This window comes from Mastacembelus armatus, chromosome 16, assembly GCF_900324485.2.
Source record: "Mastacembelus armatus chromosome 16, fMasArm1.2, whole genome shotgun sequence".
NCBI lineage: Eukaryota > Metazoa > Chordata > Actinopteri > Synbranchiformes > Mastacembelidae > Mastacembelus > Mastacembelus armatus.
The window spans coordinates 18,399,453-18,418,726 of record NC_046648.1 but is presented as its reverse complement, the minus strand read 5'-3'; the positions used below and the strand labels follow the sequence as shown (position 1 = coordinate 18,418,726).

General features: G+C 40.0%; 1 protein-coding gene across 1 annotated transcript; it reads right to left on the bottom strand.

Annotated features, from left to right (window-relative positions):
- Nucleotides 1-65: 65 nt before the first annotated feature.
- On the bottom strand, nucleotides 66-16,994 carry bcl3 (BCL3 transcription coactivator). Its single transcript, XM_026317911.2, has 10 exons — nucleotides 16,091-16,994; nucleotides 15,954-16,018; nucleotides 15,141-15,249; nucleotides 8,098-8,206; nucleotides 3,468-3,669; nucleotides 2,135-2,223; nucleotides 1,938-2,015; nucleotides 1,426-1,593; nucleotides 942-1,041; nucleotides 66-853 (listed from the first exon to the last, which is right to left on the bottom strand). Exons 1-10 carry the CDS (start codon nucleotides 16,591-16,593, stop codon nucleotides 786-788), a joined length of 1,491 nt encoding a protein of 496 aa, XP_026173696.1. The 5' UTR covers nucleotides 16,594-16,994; the 3' UTR covers nucleotides 66-785.
- Between the last annotated feature and the right edge of the window lie 2,280 nt (nucleotides 16,995-19,274).

The window sequence follows — 19,274 nt, the reverse complement described above, 5'->3', positions numbered from 1 at the left end:
AGCTCAGCATTCAAAATGACGTGAGTTGCCGTGGGATACGGTGACAAAAACGCGACAAAAGTGAATCAGTTGGACAAAGTTTTTATATAAAAATAGCTACAACTTTTAATAGGGAACACATACGCACACAGAGACCTGAAAGTTCCAGTGGAAATATATTAATACAATTGCATAAGGAAGGGATCCAACTGTACAATATGTCAAGCCTTAAAATTAGCAGACCAGATACATTTCTTTTAAAAGCCATAAAGTGTCAAGACACTTTGGATTCTGTGGTGCCCAAAGACACCCTTTTCCCTTCATTTCCTGACATCTCTCTACTGTCCTCAATCAAGTCATTTGTATCCCTCATTTACTAAAATCTTCAGGCAGTTTTAAAAGCAGTCCTTTTTGTTTAGCTTTGACTGCATTTGGTGTCACATTTTTGGTAATGCAAAAATGGATGTGGACAAATCAGCTGCAGTGTCTGCAGCAGCTTGTAGGTAACCTGTTTGTTTTCAGTCCTTCAGAAAGTGCCCACTACAGCAGCTGGATGAGCCAAGAGGCGGCAGGTCTTTCGCTATAGACTCCAGGAGAAGATGCGCAGTTTGCAAAAGTCTCATTTCGAGCTGTAAATTACTGCTGGCCTTCCCAATGGCGGAACCTTCTCCTAGGTGTCCTTTGGTCACTGATGTTTCCTTGTTGGTTGGTTTTGTAGAGGTAGTTGCAAGTTGAACTAGACAATACGTTTGTGCTAGTTCAATTGAAATACAAACATAGATGATGTCTTTGAAGAGTGAGAAGTGCTAATGATGAGGGATGTGGGGTGTAGTTGAAGGTGAACAACCACGACTGTGGTTAGGAGATGGGGACCCTAACAGAAAAGCAAAGAGCATAAATCAGTTAACTGTCATTTTACTAACTCTATGTACTTGTGAGTAAGCTTGTGTGCCTGCTCTCACCGTTTTCTATTAAAGTGTTCCCATGTGGTGAGACTGACACAGCGTGTTGATCTTGGCCTCTTATTGGCTTGGAGCCTCTGCCTCGCAGCACATCTGCTATCTAAAAAGATTTAGCATCTGTCATCAACCTTGTGCGCATGACTTAAACTGAGGATCACAGTGACGCACTGAAATGATTTTGCTCTCTAACAGTAATATATGGAGAAAACACCGCACCATTCAAGTCTGGCCTCTAGGGGGAAGGATGTACTTTTTATTTCTAGCATCAACCATCCTAACCAGAGCTTAGACAAGTAGATTTTGCAGTTCTCAGTTTTGTAAACTGAAATTGGGTTCATTGATTTCTTGATGCCATCCGAGTTTTCCCAAAGCAGCAACTAACAACCACAAAAAAGCTTATTCAAATACACAGGAAATGGATTTTGGAAAGGAGTCTCAGCAAGGTCTATCTTATAAAACACTATTCTGTCATCTTCTTACTCACTTTCTTGTTCGTGGCCACCATCACAGGGGTGTCATTGTGGTAGTTCTTGAGGCTACTGTCAGCTCCATTTTTCAGCAGCAGTCGCACTGTGTCCACCTGACCTCGACCACAGGCGGCATGCAGGGCTGTATTCCCACTGTATGACTGGCTGTTCACATCACAGCCATTCTGCGGAAGAAAAACAGAAGAAGTTGACAAAGATATGATTCATAAAGAAACCTAAAGTAGATACAGTTAAACATAGAAAGTGAAACAAAAGATAGAGCTATGGAGAGACTGAGTCTAAGGCTATCTTGTCTGAGGCTCAAAGAGGATATCACGACAAATCTAGTTATTAAGAAGCTGATAATAAAACTAAACTATGAATATTTTGCTCCAATTCTTTGAATGGCTCATCTCTAAGCTAGAAAGAATGAGAATCTCTGTGTGAAGCTGATGAGCTGTAATGGGAAAACCAGACTGATCTAATAGAGCTGACTCAAAACCCTCCTCTCCTCACCCACCCTGATTACCTCAATGAGGAAGTACACCATGTCTGCATTACTGCTCTCCACTGCATGCATAAGGGGACTCTGGCCACTTTTAACATCCTGGTTGGAAAAAAAAAAACACCATGGGAAAAATTAATAGACCTAAATACAGTAAATGTAGAAATTATGATATTGTGAAATTTCCATCAGTGCTGATTCAGATCAGCACAGTGACTGACCATGGCATTGATGTCAGCTCCAGCATCCAACAGCATTCTGGCCAAATCTCTATGGCCTCGCAGCACAGCAAGATGGAGAGGGGTCAAGCCTGAGAACAGGGACAAAGCAGTTCCTGAATTTTACACTGAGTATATATGAATGTACAGCACAGTAATAGACGCACAAGTGAATCCATATGCACACAAGAAACCACACAGAAACAATTAAAAGAATAATAACAATATTAAAAACTGATTAAGGATTTGAGGGCACAGATGGTGGAGGATGTGAGGGAAAGTCATCTTTTGGCAGTGAAGCTTAATAAGAAATTGCTGCTCTGTTTTTCTGGGAATGCTTAGCAGACTGCTACCAGACAACCCCAGAGGCCAAGAGGATTCTTTTACTGAAAGATTTGTAAACAAGCAGAGCTGAATTAAGAAAGACGTTTTTGAAAGATGTGAGGAAATATATAAGAGTCTGCTATTCCTGCCATGCACAAAATGCTTAAGTATTATTTACCGACAAATCTTTTAAGTCTATGCCAATAGAAGGTAGACTTTGTTATTCACTTGAATAATGTTATGACGTTAGATGTGATTTCTATATATAAATTCAGCTCCACTGAGATAATACTCATCAAAGAAAAAGGGTCCCTTCTGTATTTTGGGGGCTTTCTCCTGTGGCCAGACTTGTTATTTTCATACTAAAAACATTTTCTGTGCTTTGACATGACATGTATTCTGCATGGTGGAGGCATGGAAATGTGACATTATACCAAAACTTAACCACAGAGGAAGGAAATGTCCTCTTCTTTTCACGCCCACACAACAACCAACATAAACCCTAACTGAACAATGCATATCCCCCAGCAAACTTTAATTTACTGACTCTAGTGAGGTAACATAGTCTGTTTGCTATTATAATATCAGATGGTAGGAATGTTTTTAATTTTGATTCTACTACTGTTGTCATTTTGACATGTCATTTTACATTCACAGTTTTACTGCCTGTTTTATATGCACTTATTGTCTATTGCTCTGTGTAAGGGTGTCTGTTACTATGTAACTGCAAACCAGCATCAGTAGGGGGCTATGAGCAAAATGTTACTGTTAACAGTGCCCCCAAAAATAATTTTTACATCTAAATTTATCAAATATTCTTAATTTGACAAAGACTTTGCTGGTATTCATTAAATTAATCATAGGAAAATCACTGAGGAGGAAGAATCACATGGCGTCATCAGACTTATGTAAGTTAATGAGAAGAGCTAAGAGTCATTTGGGATAGTATTTTATCAAGGACATATTTAATAAACTATATATGAAGGAGATGTTTCAGTAGACCACAACTCACCTTCATAGTTTTTGATCTCTAGGCATGTGGAGGATGAGTACCGAGCAAGTACTACAGACAGACATTGATGCTGGTTATATTCACAGCAGAGATGGAGCGCTGTTTGGCCGTTACGATCCAAGGCAGCAGGGTCAGCCCCCGCATTTAACAGAACATCCACCATGTTTGGCTGCTGGGTTATCACTGCCAGATGAAGAGGAGTCTGTGGAGGGGAGGAGGGTGGTGTGGGTGCAGAGCAAAAGTGGCAGTTTAGACAAACGTTTCACGCTGTGGCATGCACTCAGTGCCTTTTAGAGAGCATGAGCACCTCTCACATCAACACTAAACCCACTCAACTCTCCTCAAAGACATCATTCCTATCTATGTTTGTCAATATTTGCAAACAAATAGCAATGTCATTATTCTGACAAAAAAATGTTCATAGTGTAATGTAATTATGTGGTCCCTTAGCCAAGGCTTTTTAATATCCAATAATATTTATCTATTTGCAGTCTGTGGAGAGCTAATGCCTGTGCAGTGAATATGAAGCTAGAGCTAGGGGACAGTTTAGCTTAATGCAAAGGATAGGGGGACAAGGCTATCCAGGGTCTATCAAACAGTAAGAGAATTCGCAAGCCAGCACCTCAAAAGTTCATTAAGTAACACGTGTCATGATTGTTTAACTCATACAACAAAACTGAAGTGTAAAAACAGCAATTAACAATTTTTCATACTAGCTACTTCCCACTGTTACTGGTCTTTATGTTAAAATATTAAATGACCACTTGATGTTGGAGGAATAGTTTTATTGTTTCTAGTAAAGGCCCTCCTTCATTTCTAACCTGCTCTGCAGGTTAAAGGTCAGAGGCACAAAAAGCCATGCCCATAAGATTGGACCAATGCCTACACAAGGAACTAGCTGGATTATCATTATTACACATCATGACATAGAATGCAACACACCCAACCAGTTCTCGCAGTCACAATTGATAGCAGTCTATAATAAAGTTAAAAAAAAAAATCTCAGTCAAGGGTGAAACCTTTGAACAACATATCACACAACGTACATCAACAACAGGCCTACCACAAGAAGGAACAAAGTCTGCAATGACAGCAAAAACAAAAAAGTTTACCAGTATACCATGTACTGAATGAAACCACTTAAGCAATCTAGGATGATCCTCTGGGTGAGTTTAGCATGTATCATCCTGTTGATAATTATGTCAACTCTTGCCACGGAGGATACTGACAACTTGCTCATAAAGGGAAGTCTTTAAACCTGGACTTTTTAGCTGCTATTCAGGTTACACAATAAAGACGGCAATCAGGATCAGACTGTTGCTCAAAATTTCACTTTGAATGTTTTACTATTGTGTATGTATGCATGTGTGTGTATGTTTTAACCATAAGTGTGTGTGTGACTCAGGATTCAGGGAAATGGGAGTTGAAGGGAGGAACACTGGCATTGACACAGGAGAGGAATTCCACAAAGAAGCTATCCCCCTGATAAACTACTTTTTGCTTTTTACTGGAACAAACCACCCTCAGTGTGTGCAGGCATACACACACACACACACACACACACACACACACACAGACTACAGACAGACATTGATGCTGGTTATATTCACAGCAGAGATGGAGCGCAGACACACACACACACACACACACAATTATATTCCCTATAAAATTTACATTCTTAAACTTCCTATGAACATTATTCACTATTAAACAACTTTGCAAACGTATAATAAATAATACATAATACATAATGCTAAAAAGTGATATGGTAGTTTCATTTTGAATGAAATTACCTTCCAGTGTAAGGCCTTTTTAAGGATTTTGAAATAGAGCAGTCAAAATTGGCAGCGTCTAGCTGTGGCTTCCTGTAAAGCATTTCAGACTGACTAAACCAAAACTCCAGCAAAGATAAGAGGACGGGTGGAAAGGGAGCGATAGGGGGTGGCATATGAAGGAATGAGGAAGAAACGGAAATGACACAGGGGAGACAAGGGAAAGACAGGATCACAAGGGAAAATCCCTTCTTTTTCCCCTTGGTCTGTCCTTGCATACTTGCATTCCTGAAAAGTGAGTGGATCAGTGCGAAAGAGGTGAAAAAATGAGAGGAGAAGAAAGGATGTTTTTGGACCACGAAGAAAGGCTCTAGGTAGTGCCCAACATAAAGTAAAGTGGAAAGCAACGTTAAGAGACAGAGCCCTTCTGTGGTAAACATTCTTGGTTAAAGGCAGTACTGTTGCACAAATAAATATCACAGGTGCTTACGTCAGTGATGTTGACAGTTATACTGATAGCATCAGTTATGGTTAGAGATCATAAATTCTCTTAATATATATGCAGTGAGAGATAGGAAGACATGGTAGTGAGCGAGCAAGACCGATAAAGAGACGGCAGAGAGCGAGAGACACGTGCTGGAAGGGAAAGTCCCTGTAAATTACCTTTTGAACCTCTCAGGGCAAAGCTGCAGGGGGGGGGGGGGGGTCATGTGACTTCTCAGAAACAAGGATACTAATGCACACACAAACACACACGTTTTGCTCGTGTACACCCATGCACGCACACACACACAAAACGACATGCCACATGTTTGTTTAAGGCCACATAAACAAACAGAAATGAATGAGTATGCAAGACTATAACAAAAATGTCTCAACAAAAATGTCTCAACAATACAATGAACATGATCATTTTTGGAAATGTCTTTAAAAAAAGTAATTACTGAGTTGTTTGTAATTGCACTGTTGAAGTTCGAATGGATGGGTGTTCTTAATCTAAACCACATGGCCAATTTTATCATGTTTCAGTGTGGGTGCCCCAGACAGGGATTCAGTCCCCAGTCCCCAGTCCCCAGTCCCCACTAGTGACTGCACCACACACTACACCATCAGCTGTGGTGTAAGCACCAAAAATGATACTACTATAGTATGTGTTTGTGTAGCTGCACAGATAACATGACCAGTGTGGGAGTATCAAACAGCTGTCTCTACCATCATAGTAGATCAGGGAGTGCAAGCCAAATCAACCCCTTGCACTAATCTTCAGTTACAGTACCGATACTAACACTCTGTCAAAAAGTTCCATAAGCAAACCACAGAAACTCAGGATTTGTCATCAATATTGGAAAAACTGTACTTTCTGTTTTGGAGGTTGGGCAGTGCCAGAAAATGCAATCAGACCTGACTGGTAAACTTTATGTTTTGAAAAATAAAAAGTTCCCTGGCCTCATTTTGATAAGTATGTTATTCAGGCCTGGTATTCAGTCAAAACCACACAATCTGGTAGACAAATGACTGTGACGGGACCGGTGCCTGAAAATCTCCCTTTTTGATTATAACTGTATATGTCATTATATAATGTGAATGTTTCAAGAAAAAAAAAGAGCTTGTCTGTGTATGTGTGTCGTGTGCATGTGTTTTCATACACAGGGCAGACAGGATATCACAAAACCTTTTCTGTCAAGCCTCAGTGATGAGGAAAGACAACAAGCAACAGCGTTATTTCTGGTAAGCAGGCCCGTGGTGTCCTGTGTGGTATGAAACCTCAACCTTGAGAACTAAAGCTCTGCACGCCTCAGGTGCTTTCTCTGTTGAAGGATGAAAGAGAGGAAGCTGACAGACTGCAGAGGAGAAGAAAAGGGAGGTGGAGACAAAAGTCAAGAAGAGAATGTGGAAGTGTTGGCTTAAGGCCAGCGGCTGGGACAGCCCTGGATTGGGAAACACTCACAACAATTCCTTGTAGACATTCCAGTAAAGTAAGAAATTAGAAGTAAGTAAGAAATTCCATGGTACACTGTTGCTCTTCTCTTATCTTGACATTATGTGAGGAGTTTAAGGGCACAGTCACTTTTTCTTAATACAGACTAGTCACCTCCATTAAAATTCACTGTGTTTATTTGTTCAGGGTCAGTAAGACTCTTTATATGCAAGAAAAAGCTATCCATATCCTGAAATGCCAATTAAAAGAGTTTGCAACTTATGCCATGAAATTTTCCAGCATTTTCATTTGTTGTCGGCCAAGACATGAGATATGTTTTGAGGGTTAATGAGGTGTCGTGCTCTGCTTAATCATCTTGGCTCTCCCCTCTGAATTTCACAACATGGTAAAGCCTATATGAAAACCGTGATAAATCCCTACATATAGGAAAACTGAACACTAGAAACCACACATAAAGTTAAACAGAACACTGGAAAGCACACTTAGTCCTTCCCAGCATCAGCATGGCTTTAACTTGTGGCAAGTACAGGTGGAGAAACTGGGAAGGGTGAATTCCACTTCATAACCATAAGCCACCATGACTGTAAGTGTACAGATAACACAGTGCAAAGCAAGGAGGAAACCATAGTACTTCCTCTTTCATTCTTTTCCATGTTACTGTTATCAGAAGGGCGAGGCAGGGAAATGTGTTGTACATGTTGTGGTTGTTAGGGCAGAAGTCCCCTGTCACACTTCTAGTCAGCATCTATTTTTCATCACTGACTGATGCTGAAACCCCTGTTGTATGCATTTTACAACATAATTAAAACATGAAAAAAACTTATACCTCAGAAAAGAAGACAAATTTTCAAATGACAAACTATTAATTACAATTCTGCATTTCCAATGCATGTGTGTATGCATGTTTTGATGAACATACCTGTCGGAGGTTATTGTAGATATCAAGGTTTCTATGAGCCCATTGCAGGATGTGGATCAGTTTCCAGACAATGGCCAATTCCCCCTGCACCACAGCTATATGGAGAGCTCTGCAATGAATATATAAAACCTAAGGAATGTGACACAGTTTTACAGAGTTGACAAAGAACTGTTACAGTAGAAAAAAAAAGAGAACTCTGCTACTGAGGGAATTTAAATGGGTCACATGTTTTCCTGACACTGTGACCCAATAACACTCTATATCCTGGAAGTAACTTTTTGGTGCAAATAGAAAATGACAGATAACAGATCAGAACTTTATGTGTTTGACGTAATGTGTGCCATATAATTAGAGATACTATATGTGTGTGCACAAAAATGATTTAAAATGTAGCAATCTCTATATAATGTCATGGCATTCCTTTGAATGCAACTATAAGGATGTCCCACATGTCTGAGTGCAGTTCTGTTTAAAAGTCACGTCCGAACTATTAAAACCTGCAAATCACCCCACCCCACAGGGTGGAAATAAAGTCAGTCAAAAAGGTAACTTAAAGCAATATTTTGTCACTCTTATATTTGTCCATTCAATACGAAGCTGCAGCCAGTAACCAGTTGACTTAACTTAGTATAAACAGTGGTGACAGCTAGCTTGGCTGAGTCCAAAGGTAACAAAAGCTTCCTAACAGCACCTATAAAGTTCAAGTTACAACTTGTTGACGAACAGCAGGTTGTGGTTTTATGGAGGTTACACTATGTGTGGGACAATGTCTGGCCCAGCAGGGGCAGAGACCTTTTAAAGTTTGACGTAAGCTAACAAACAATTGTTTTAATAAATACAGCCTACACCACTCTTTTCGGTGAAAGATCCCACAAACGTGAAGTTTATTTTAGGACCAGAAACAGCAGATCCCACTTTATCTAACTGATCCCACTGACAGTTGTACCAAGGAGCACCATAGATGTACAAGCATGAGTCACAGTACTCAGTATCACCCCCTTATCAAAAATAAAGGGGAAATCAGTATCTGTGTTATCTATATGAAGCAAAAGAACAAATGCAGGACAAGGTTTAGGACAGGAAAAAGCAGGAAACTGAGTGAGGGGAGAGCATGCTGTGAAAAACAGCATTGTAAGTTTTCACATTTTTCTTTTTCATGCTGTCAGAAGAACCACTTTCCAGTAAGAGCCAGGCTGGTTTCATGTCACTTCCTGTTGTCAGCAACAATGGCAGCATTATTTTGCCTTTATCAAATTGTGTGCTGTGAAAAACAGCCATTAAGCTGTGTGATTTTTCACAGGGGCTTTCTGTAGGTTCTCTCAGTCTATTTCACTGGATAACTCATAATCAGACATACAGTACAACCGAGCAACAGGAAACAGGGACGCTTCTTGAGAACTGGTTTAAAGTACCCTTGCATTGAGTTTGAGGTCAGAAAATAAGTTTTCACAATGACAAAAGCACTTGCAGCACTTCCTTTCAGTGATGTGTCCCACTGACATGGAGTCATTAACAACTGTAATTTCCTGTCTTGAAAAAAGTACATTAAAGACTTAGAGACAAGTACTAAGTTACACATTTGCACAAATCAACTACACTTTCAGTGCACAGAAGAAAGTATCTATGTATCCATCCATCCATCCATCTATCTATGTATCTACAGTTTTATTAGCATCACATTAATCTAACAATCTGTAGACTAATTCTAATAAATGGCAAGTAAGATGTATGAACATAATGTCTGTGGTCTATTGAACTATGTTTGCAGGAAAAACAAGGAAATTCATGTTCTACTATGTCTATGTATGCAATTAAAAATAAAGATGTGGATAAACTGTGTGCTTAGGTACATACATGCAAAATTTCTAAAAAATGGCAATCAACTCCAGAGTGTGACTAAAAATCAAAAAGTTGTCATGCAAGAGCAGGTTAGAATTGCAGCTGCAATAAACAATCAGTTCAGTTGCTCCTGACTTCAGAGCAAAAAGCAGAACAGGAGTAAGCGTGTTGGTTCTTTTCTCAGCTGGTCCTTGTTCCTGTTAGTGACGTAAGCACAGCTGAAAAAAATCTGTATCAAGAAAGATCTCTGCCCACTTTTACTGGGCATGGCATCAGCTGACCCTCATTTGCCCTAAAAACCAACTGCATTGTCTTAACAGCAAATCTTACAGTGAAGTGACCATGGTAAAGTGTATCCACAGTCAGATATAATTAGAGGCTGTTCAGTTATGACAACCAGGGTTTTGTGTGGTGAAGAGTGACAACACAGAGTCCAAATCCAGCTGCATTTTGGCATTGTGAACAACTACAAAATTAAAGCTCATCTAAACTCTCTTGCACTGAGCTAAGTGAGATTAATGGTTGGCATCATATTCACCTAAAGTGCCTCTTAAATTATTTTCTATGTGTATTTATCTCTCTCTTTCACCTAAGATGAAACTGTACTGTTTCTAGTTCCTGGAAGTGGGGCAGACCACAGCCCCAGATAACCCCAGGCACAACGGCACTGACACAGACAGGAGTCCCAAGCTTGCTGCATTAACATAGTCAGTCCCAGTGTATGTGCATGTGTGTGTGTGTGTGTGTGCGTGAGAGAGAGAGAGAGAGAGAGAGAGAGAGTAAGAAAGAGACAGACAGTGAGGAAGAGAGCGATAGAGAGAACATGGACTGCGAGAGAAGGCAGCATGAATGTGGTATCCTGTTTGGTATGAAAGGTGAGGGCACAGCCAAACTGAATGATCAACCTAAAGCTCAGCATCTCTTGTGGTCTGTGGACCAGCTGAGCAATGAGGTGATGTGTCAGTGTGTGTATAGCAAATAAGATAAGCAAAAATGTATCACAGTGCAGTTATCAAGAAATGGTGCCTTACACCGCACTGTATAGTCTGCTTGTCATGAGGGATGATGCAACTTCCAGACATTGCAACGGTGAAGGCATTTGTGTGGGAAATGTGCCTGAGCAAACTTGGATGAACAGACAAATTATTGTTTCTTTTTGTTGAAAGGCTTTCCAAATGCATCATAGGAGTAACATCTCTAAAATCCATCACAGTGCATTTTACAGTAAGGTGATCAGTTATAACCTTGAGTCAGTTAGAGAGCTGATGAGTGAATATGTGAAGTCCCTTTAAAGAAACCTTTTGCACAGTAGTTGAGCTGCATGCTTAGATACACTGCATGGCTGACACAGGATACTGAACATTAATCTGTGTAATTATCAGACAAACAGACAACATGTGCAGAAAAAGTTTGCTTGCAGATTTAGTTTGCAATCTTAAAGTCAGTGTTAATGCTCTTATACAACAGTTCAGCCACATTGGAAGATTGTAAAACAATTGGAAGATGGACTGTGGACTTGTATAATATATAATGACTTATTTACACCATAAGCAAACAGTCTTTTCCATTGCATGTCATTGCTTTACTGTGAAAAGAGAATGTGCCTGCCTGTCTGATATGTACATGATGAACAGAAATACCTTGACTGCTGTCAATACTAAGATTAAGTTCAGTGATTAGATGGATGCAAAGAATGATGTGCAGTAGCCTGAAGAACAAATTAGCACAGTAAACAAAAGAAACAGAAGTACACCTTTGGTGATTAGTTGTTAGGTAGATGAATTTAAAAAGCTTCCACTTAATCAGTGAAATATCTTAACATCTACTTAAAGGATTGGTGGAACTGGGTAGTTTTAAAGACCTTCACAGTCCATTCATCCACTTTCCAAGGTTGTAAGGGGAGCTGAAGCCAGTTCCAGCTGACATTGGGTACGAGGCAGGATACAACCTGGATAGATTGTCAGCCTATTGCAGATGGGACACATAGAGAAAGACAAACACTCACATTCACACCTACAGGAAATTTAGAGTCACCATTTAGGGTAACCTCAAGCTGCATATCTTTGGATGGTGGGAGTACCCTTGCCGACATGGGGATAACACGCAAACTCCACACAGAAAGGCCCTGGGTTTAAATCCTGTTTGACCCTGGGCCTTCTTCCAGTGATGCGACAGTGCTAACGGCTGTGCTGCCCTTTCATGTTCCACATATGATTAATTAAATAAGTGATCCCCCGAATTTTCCTCATGTGGCACCAGAAGGGTGTCATTTGTGGATATGAGTGAAATCTCCCCACAGTTCTTAAATAAATTATAAAATTTGGTATGCAAGGCTTTAATTTATGACCAAATATTTAAAAACTGCATTTCCAACAATTGAACTTTATGTTTTATGACAATTAGCAAATGTCAGCATGCAGAATGCTGAACAAGTTGAGAGTTACCTGCTAAACATCAGTATCTTTGTATGACTGTTTCAATAAGAAGTATCGCAGACTCTGCATATAGTTATGTTGTGGTGCAGGCAAATCCACTGACTGACTGGAAGAGGACATTCACTTGCAGGAGAAGTGAAAAAAAAATCTGCACATCTGCAAATCACACATACGAATGACACTGAGGATAAGCAAATGACACCTAACACAGAAAGAGAGCGAGCGAGAGAGAGAGAGAGAGAGAGAGAGAGACAGAAGAAGCCGATAGAAAGAAAGCGGTAAATGAGGAAGTGAGGAGAGGATGTTTGGGTTTTTTGAGCCCATTCATTTAAAAACACAGAAGAAAAGAGAGAGAGACAGAGACACCTGAGAAAAACCACAGTTGGTTTTAAATGCTGCGCACAGACTGGTTTTCCCGAAACTAAGGTGCTCAGAGTCGATGAGAACTGAAGATGAACCCACCCATTGACGTAAGAAGAGGCGCATGCTCGCCATCACTCACTTATGCATACACATATGCACATACAAACCTATGTACATACAGGCAGTGTGAAAAAAGACAAGGGGGATGATAGTGTTTCTTTCTGCAGAATTCACACGCAGTTTAAAAAAAACCACAAAGCAACAATTAGGTACTACACACGCGAATCAAGTTCTGCCCTTCATTACAAAGGGGTTTGTTTTTGTAAAAGGTCTTTGCAATGCAGTGTTGTTGCATTAAATGATTAGCTAATGAGATGAGTTTTTCATTGTTTTTCTGGCTGCCATCCAACTTTGGATAACACAGTTGTAGTACATTCTAGAAATAATACTGCAGGTTTATAAGGAAAATAAAGTCAGACTATTGGATACGACTGTTAAAGAAGGTTTTTAAGAATCCTCAAGTACAAAAATTGCATTCATTTAAATTTTTTTGCCACTATCTGTTAACAGCAGTGATTACATGTCTCTGATATGGACCAAGTAAGAGTATGAAAAAGCAGCTGTGAAATGTCACAGGATTTATGGCTTGCTAAATCTTGGTCATCACGAGTTTGTTTCGAGTGGATGCAAATGATGCTGATACTTTTTGAAACCACAATATCAAAATGTCACTGAATTCTTGGACAGTCATTTTTCAGTCACCTGATTTTGTGTGTGATCAGGTGTTTGTATGTGTTCTTGTATGAGTTTGTCATTTCAGTTAATGTGTGGGTGGTGTTAGATCTTCAGACAAAGTAAAGTAACCATGCGTTAAAGTTTAATATTTGCATTCATGTGGTCTCAGAAACACCCTCAGTGGCCTGTATATAGTATTCTTATTGCCATTGTCCCCATCCTTCACCCTAAAAAACAGTCGACTGAAAATTGTAGGTTGTTGAACAAACACATAGTGTACATGCAATAAACAGATCAAGTGCTATCACCTCCAGCTTAGTGTGCTAGTTCCATTGCCATTTTATGAACTTCCTGATCTACACTAAACCAGTTTCCCTTAAAGGAAGTGAAACAATACTAAAGAATTTGTTTGGCTATCAGGGTGATGGGGGGCACTGACTATACCTGTTCGATATTCAGAAACAGGTGAGTCACACAGTTCATAACAAATAAACTGAGAAACCACATCCAAGTTGTGCAACATGAGAAAGTTTATGAGGTCAGACAGTCACTTGTTGAGACTGGTGTTGTTTAGGTCAGGCCTAGTGAATCACTAGATTTTCAGTATGTTCACTAGTTATTTAATGTGACTACATCAGTTTCACTTTTTATTACAAAGCTAGCTGATCCCCTTGAACATAGTTTAAGTAGGTCTACAGAGAGGCAACATGGAGACTGAAGTCTATCGCTGGCTGTTAAGAAGCTATGATATAGGCTGACATTTCATGCAAGACATTTAAATGTGCCTGTAGATAAGGCAGAACTATATTGAACTGTTTTGGTTTCAGAGCTCTGGTATTGTACATGCAGACACAGTCTCACTGTCACTTGAATTTTCTTCTTATAAACAAAAAGGCCTAAGGCAAAGACAGAGACAAAAATATGAGTGAAACTTTTAACCTGCAATACTGTACAGAATGATTTATGTTAAAATATTGCTAATTTACATCTTATTATATATTATATGCCATGTTTTAATGTTATTAGTGGTTAAGAGATGGTTGCACCTTTTGTATGTGTATATTATGCATATGTGCTCTTCACTCCCTGACACTGTTTTTCTAGTAGTACTTTCCATTACAAAGTTGATTACATTTTAAATAGAACTTTCCTGTCTTAGTAGCATTTAACTGTTTTAAAGGAGTTTAAACTGAATTAAACTTTTATATTTAGCTAGTTTGCAACTGATGAGTCACCACTTCCAAGAAGTTAGGAATGCTGTGCATCTTAAAGTAAACTATTCATCTCACAGTCATCATGTACAGTGTATCAAAAAAACACACATTTGGTCTTTACAGATGAGGATGTGAGCTGGTTCTGCTCAACCTACAAAAAAATGGCAATAAATCCTGTCAATCTGCTGGAAATCTCATGAATATTTATGACTGTGGTGAAATGTGTGAACTGTGCCAAGTTTCATCTGTCAACTCAGCCATTTGACTAAAATGAGATGATAATAAAATTGCATGAAATGAGGTGGATGAATCATAGTAATGTTTTAAGTATACTGCATGAGTCAGTGACGTGGATTGGTAATGGATGGATGGACGCATGAGTAAGCTATTTACCATGTAAATGAGACCCAAACTTCCAACCTAAACCATGATTTCAGTGATTTAAATATTAACATACGTATCTCCATCTTCATCTTGATGCGTAGCCAGAGCGATATCAGTCAGCAGGTTTTCGGTTTGGTGGGCTAGATGAGGGTTTGGCTCTGGGACTGGGGGGAAACTGTACACTGGATGATGACCAGGGAGAGAGAGAGAGACACAGAAAGAGAGAAAAACATAAAAGGTGATGAATAAATAAAGAAAATCATGGAAATACACTGAAAATGAAAAGGCTGGACTGACAGACAAAGTCATTTATTGTGTAGTAAATATGCAACTCAGCATGAATATGCATACTATTCAGTTATGAATAGACCAGGTAAGGTACTTTGTCAGTGCAGGAGACTGATGAATAGCTGGAAATCAGCTGAGTGTGCATTTTTTCATTGACTCAGCAGCAAAGAGCTGCTGCATCAGTTGTGACTTTAACTACCTTTGTTGCAGCTGTGACCCACCAGTGACCAAAAGCCCTGAAGGAAGGGTTCGATGTGCTGCTACACATTAGTGTCATTCATGTGACACCAGAAAATCATTCCCAGTGCCCCTTGTGCCATTCTCTCTTTGAAAACTACTGGTTTATGGATTATTATAATGGAAGACTGTATACACTTTATGCTCATATCTCACAACCAGCCTCATTACTTTGACCAATGCAAAATTAGTTACTGAACAGTTTTCTTAGAGCACAGGGAACCAAGCAGATTATAACTACACCCCCCAAAAATCACAGCAATTCTTTGAAGTGCAAGAAACTTTCTTAGCCTTAGTGTTTCAGTGGTCAGTGGCTGGGACCTTAAAACGTCCAAGAGAACAGAGTGTAAAAAACACTTACTGTAATTAAAGTGGTGTACAAAGCGTATGTGATATCCATCTAAACCGAGTCCCGTATCTTCAGTCCTTACGGGAGTCTCTGGTGTCACGCTGACCCTGTTCCCTACGGGAGTCTCTGGTGCCACGCTGACCCTGTTCCCTACGGGAGTCTCTGGTGCCACGCTGACCCTGTTCCCTACGGGAGTCACTGGTGCCACGCTGACCCTGCTCTCATCCGCGGCTCTTTCCAAACGACCCGCGACACTCTCCCGAAATGTCAAGTCCGTATCTTCCGCTGGGGAAAAGCGGTCACCACTTTCTGATGGAGTCGGTGACTGGCTGTGGGGATCCGGCTCGAGAGGAAACGGACGTTTCCTTAAAGGAAGCTTGGAGGGAGACGTGTCCGTCGGCCGTTTGCGAGCAGCACCAGTCTGTGAGCCCGGTGAGTTTCTTACGGTGGAGGAGTGTATTCCCAGACTGACCGTCCCTGTACACGCTGGGGATGCAGGTGAGCCGGCTGTCACTCGGGCGTCCCTGGCGTGACCTCTGCAGTCCGGAGTCCTAGAACCGGCGCTCCCACGCTCTCGGTTATTGGTGCTCAGATCCAGCGGCGCTGTTGCAACCGTCTGGTGGTCACCGTTCATGGTCATGATCCTCGGCATTAACTGGGAGCGAGACGTTCAGGATTTGAAGAAGTTCCAGGTGAGTGCGGGTGAAAGAAACTTCTCGACGCTCAGTGACAGTTTACTGGGATCAGTCCATCCAAAGTGGCCAGCGGTGCGTAATCCATATCCATGAAATAACACGGGCAGCGATCAAGTCACCACTCGCTTTCCTTTTGTATGACTTGTGTAGTTTAGATAACCCGCCACATTAATGAGTCAGAATGCAAGTGTATTTGCGAAGAAGTCAGAGGTTTGGTGTGGGTTAGGCTGTGTGTATTCTAGCGCACCTATGTTGACAACTGCAGGTAGCTACAGTGCAGCTGCGCCAGCGCACGTCTGCTTTTAATGAACGTTATCAGAGTTAACCCGAGAGATGGTGCTTTCCCTTTCGAAAGCAATTGCAGCAAAGGGAAGTAAAGGGTTAAATTCATAATAATTTTTGCATTTCCGACTTCTCTGACATCTGTCTGTTTTGCATGCAGGTTCAAAACATCAAGGCTAATGAATTTCTTAAGAAGTTCAAAAAGGAAAGACGTCTCAATGCTTTTGTCAGCTCGTGTACTTAAAACCCATCACATTTTGAACACACTGGTATAGCCTGTGTGACAGAAAGAAATAACTAAATATGAATCAGTGGCTTATATTCTGTCATTCCACCTACCTTTCAATGCATGATTATATCATATAGTATCATATAATATAATGTAGTACATATACAGGAACACAAGTCTATTACTAAACATAAATTAAGTCTGACCCACTTTAAAGATAAGAATCCAATAAGGAAAGACTGGCTTTCACAACATCCATTATAAAAAAAAAAATCATGGACTTTTATTTTGAAATTTTGCAAGTTACCGTACTTCAGACGTTTTATGGTGTTAATGTAAAATGTAAAAACAGAAAGAGTATCAAAACATGCATTAGACATCCTTTATGAATTTTCTGTACTGTCTTAATAAAGATGTTATGCAGGATTTTGATCACGCACAGCAACGAGTGTTAAACACTTCAAACCATAAGTTTATGTAATGTCCCAGTGTCAATGATTCCACCACTGTATAGCACAAACCATGTGATAGGCTGTATTACAATAGACTGTACTCTTCTATAAATAACACCTTTCTGTTAAAAGCAGGTTACGAAGTCACAAATGTTTTCTTGTTACTGAAAATATATGATAATAGAATTAAACAAGAAGCAAAGGCCTAATGTTTAATTGCTGACTGTTTAGCACTCTGGTGTTGCATGGAGGATGCATATTTAGAAAGCTGCAGACCATCAGATGCACAGATCTTATTGATCTATTGGTTTATCTGCAGCCTCAAGTGGGTGAATTGTCACCTGGCTGCAGACTCAGAACCAAACCTGCACTCCCCAAAGAAGGAAGAAGTTCAACAAAGGAGGTATTCACAGATGTTCTACTCAAAATGATTACAGACACAAGCATCCACATGCAGACATACACACACACCACTCTTCATCTTGTCGTCAGCCTTATCCTACTCCACCCTTAGACAGGAGTCTAATTACCAGGGTCAATTTGGGACTTTCCTATTTCCACTGAAGTGTGGAGTGGGCAACGGAAAGTCAAACGTGGTGTCTAAAGTCCCTAAAACACCCTGATACTACATAAACATGCTCTGCAGCTGTCAGAGCACTCAACCATTATGGTCTCCTCTGGTGTAAGATATCACAAGCACTGGCCTTTCATTTTAACAGTCATTTTTGTCCTGAGCACAACAATATACAGACCTTAGTGCTGAATCATCACACATTGACTGAGATTTACTGACTTCTAAGAGCATACACTACATATAAACAGAAAAAAAATCTCAAATACTTATATTTACTGTAGGTGCTCCATAATTTGAGGCAATTCTGGTATGACAGTGCATGGTGAATGCAGATGTGATATCAGTCAAATGAGTTAACATACCCAGATACAAAACAATGAAATGAGTCCCCCTTGTGCCAAGAAAGCAAAGGTGCAACTAGACACTTGGAAATCAATTAAAGGAAACTATCAGTAATTTGAGATTACAAATTCAAAGAATAAATCTATATTCGGATAATACAGCACAAAGAATTGTTTTGTTTTGTTGTTTTCTGTGAATTGATTGTGTCATATGATGTTTAGTGCCACAAAAGATACAAGTATACAAATAAAAATACAAATATTCATAAGAAATAGTTGTAATGGATTTGTTTTGGTAATTTAAGTGTCTGTGCTTCTATCATACAAATTGAGTGGGTTTCATAAATGGCTTTTACACATTGGTAGATATGCAAAGCATCACAGTTTAGCAATTGTACACCAACTTCTTAGTTCAAAGCAACACATTAGTAATATAATAAGTAATATAGTGTCTGAATTTCTGGACCCCCTGCAGTTTGCATATCAGGAACACATTGGAGTGGAAGATGCCATCATCTTCTTAATGCACAGAGCATATTCCCATCCAGAGAGGCTGAGCCACACTGTGAGAGACATGTTCTTTGACTTTTCAAGTGCTTTCAACACTATTCACTATTCACTATTCTGCTAAGTGCAAAGATGCAGGATATGGAAGTTCCCGCAGACATGGTGGAGTGGATCACAGACTACCTCACTGGGCGGCCACAGTTTGTTGGCTTAGATGGCTGCATATCTGATGTGGTGATGAGCAGCACCGGTG

What these genes read in the sequence shown, in the direction of transcription:
- bcl3 (XM_026317911.2), bottom strand. Translation starts at nt 16,593, where the DNA reads ATGCCGAGGATCATGACCATGAACGGTGACCACCAGACGGTTGCAACA. An exon ending in TGTACACCACTTTAATTACA is followed by an intron (nt 15,250 to 15,953) that starts GTAAGTGTTTTT and finishes GTCATCATCCAG; the next exon opens with TGTACAGTTTCCCCCCAGTC. An exon ending in TCTACAATAACCTCCGACAG is followed by an intron (nt 3,670 to 8,097) that starts GTATGTTCATCA and finishes TCCCCTCCACAG; the next exon opens with ACTCCTCTTCATCTGGCAGT.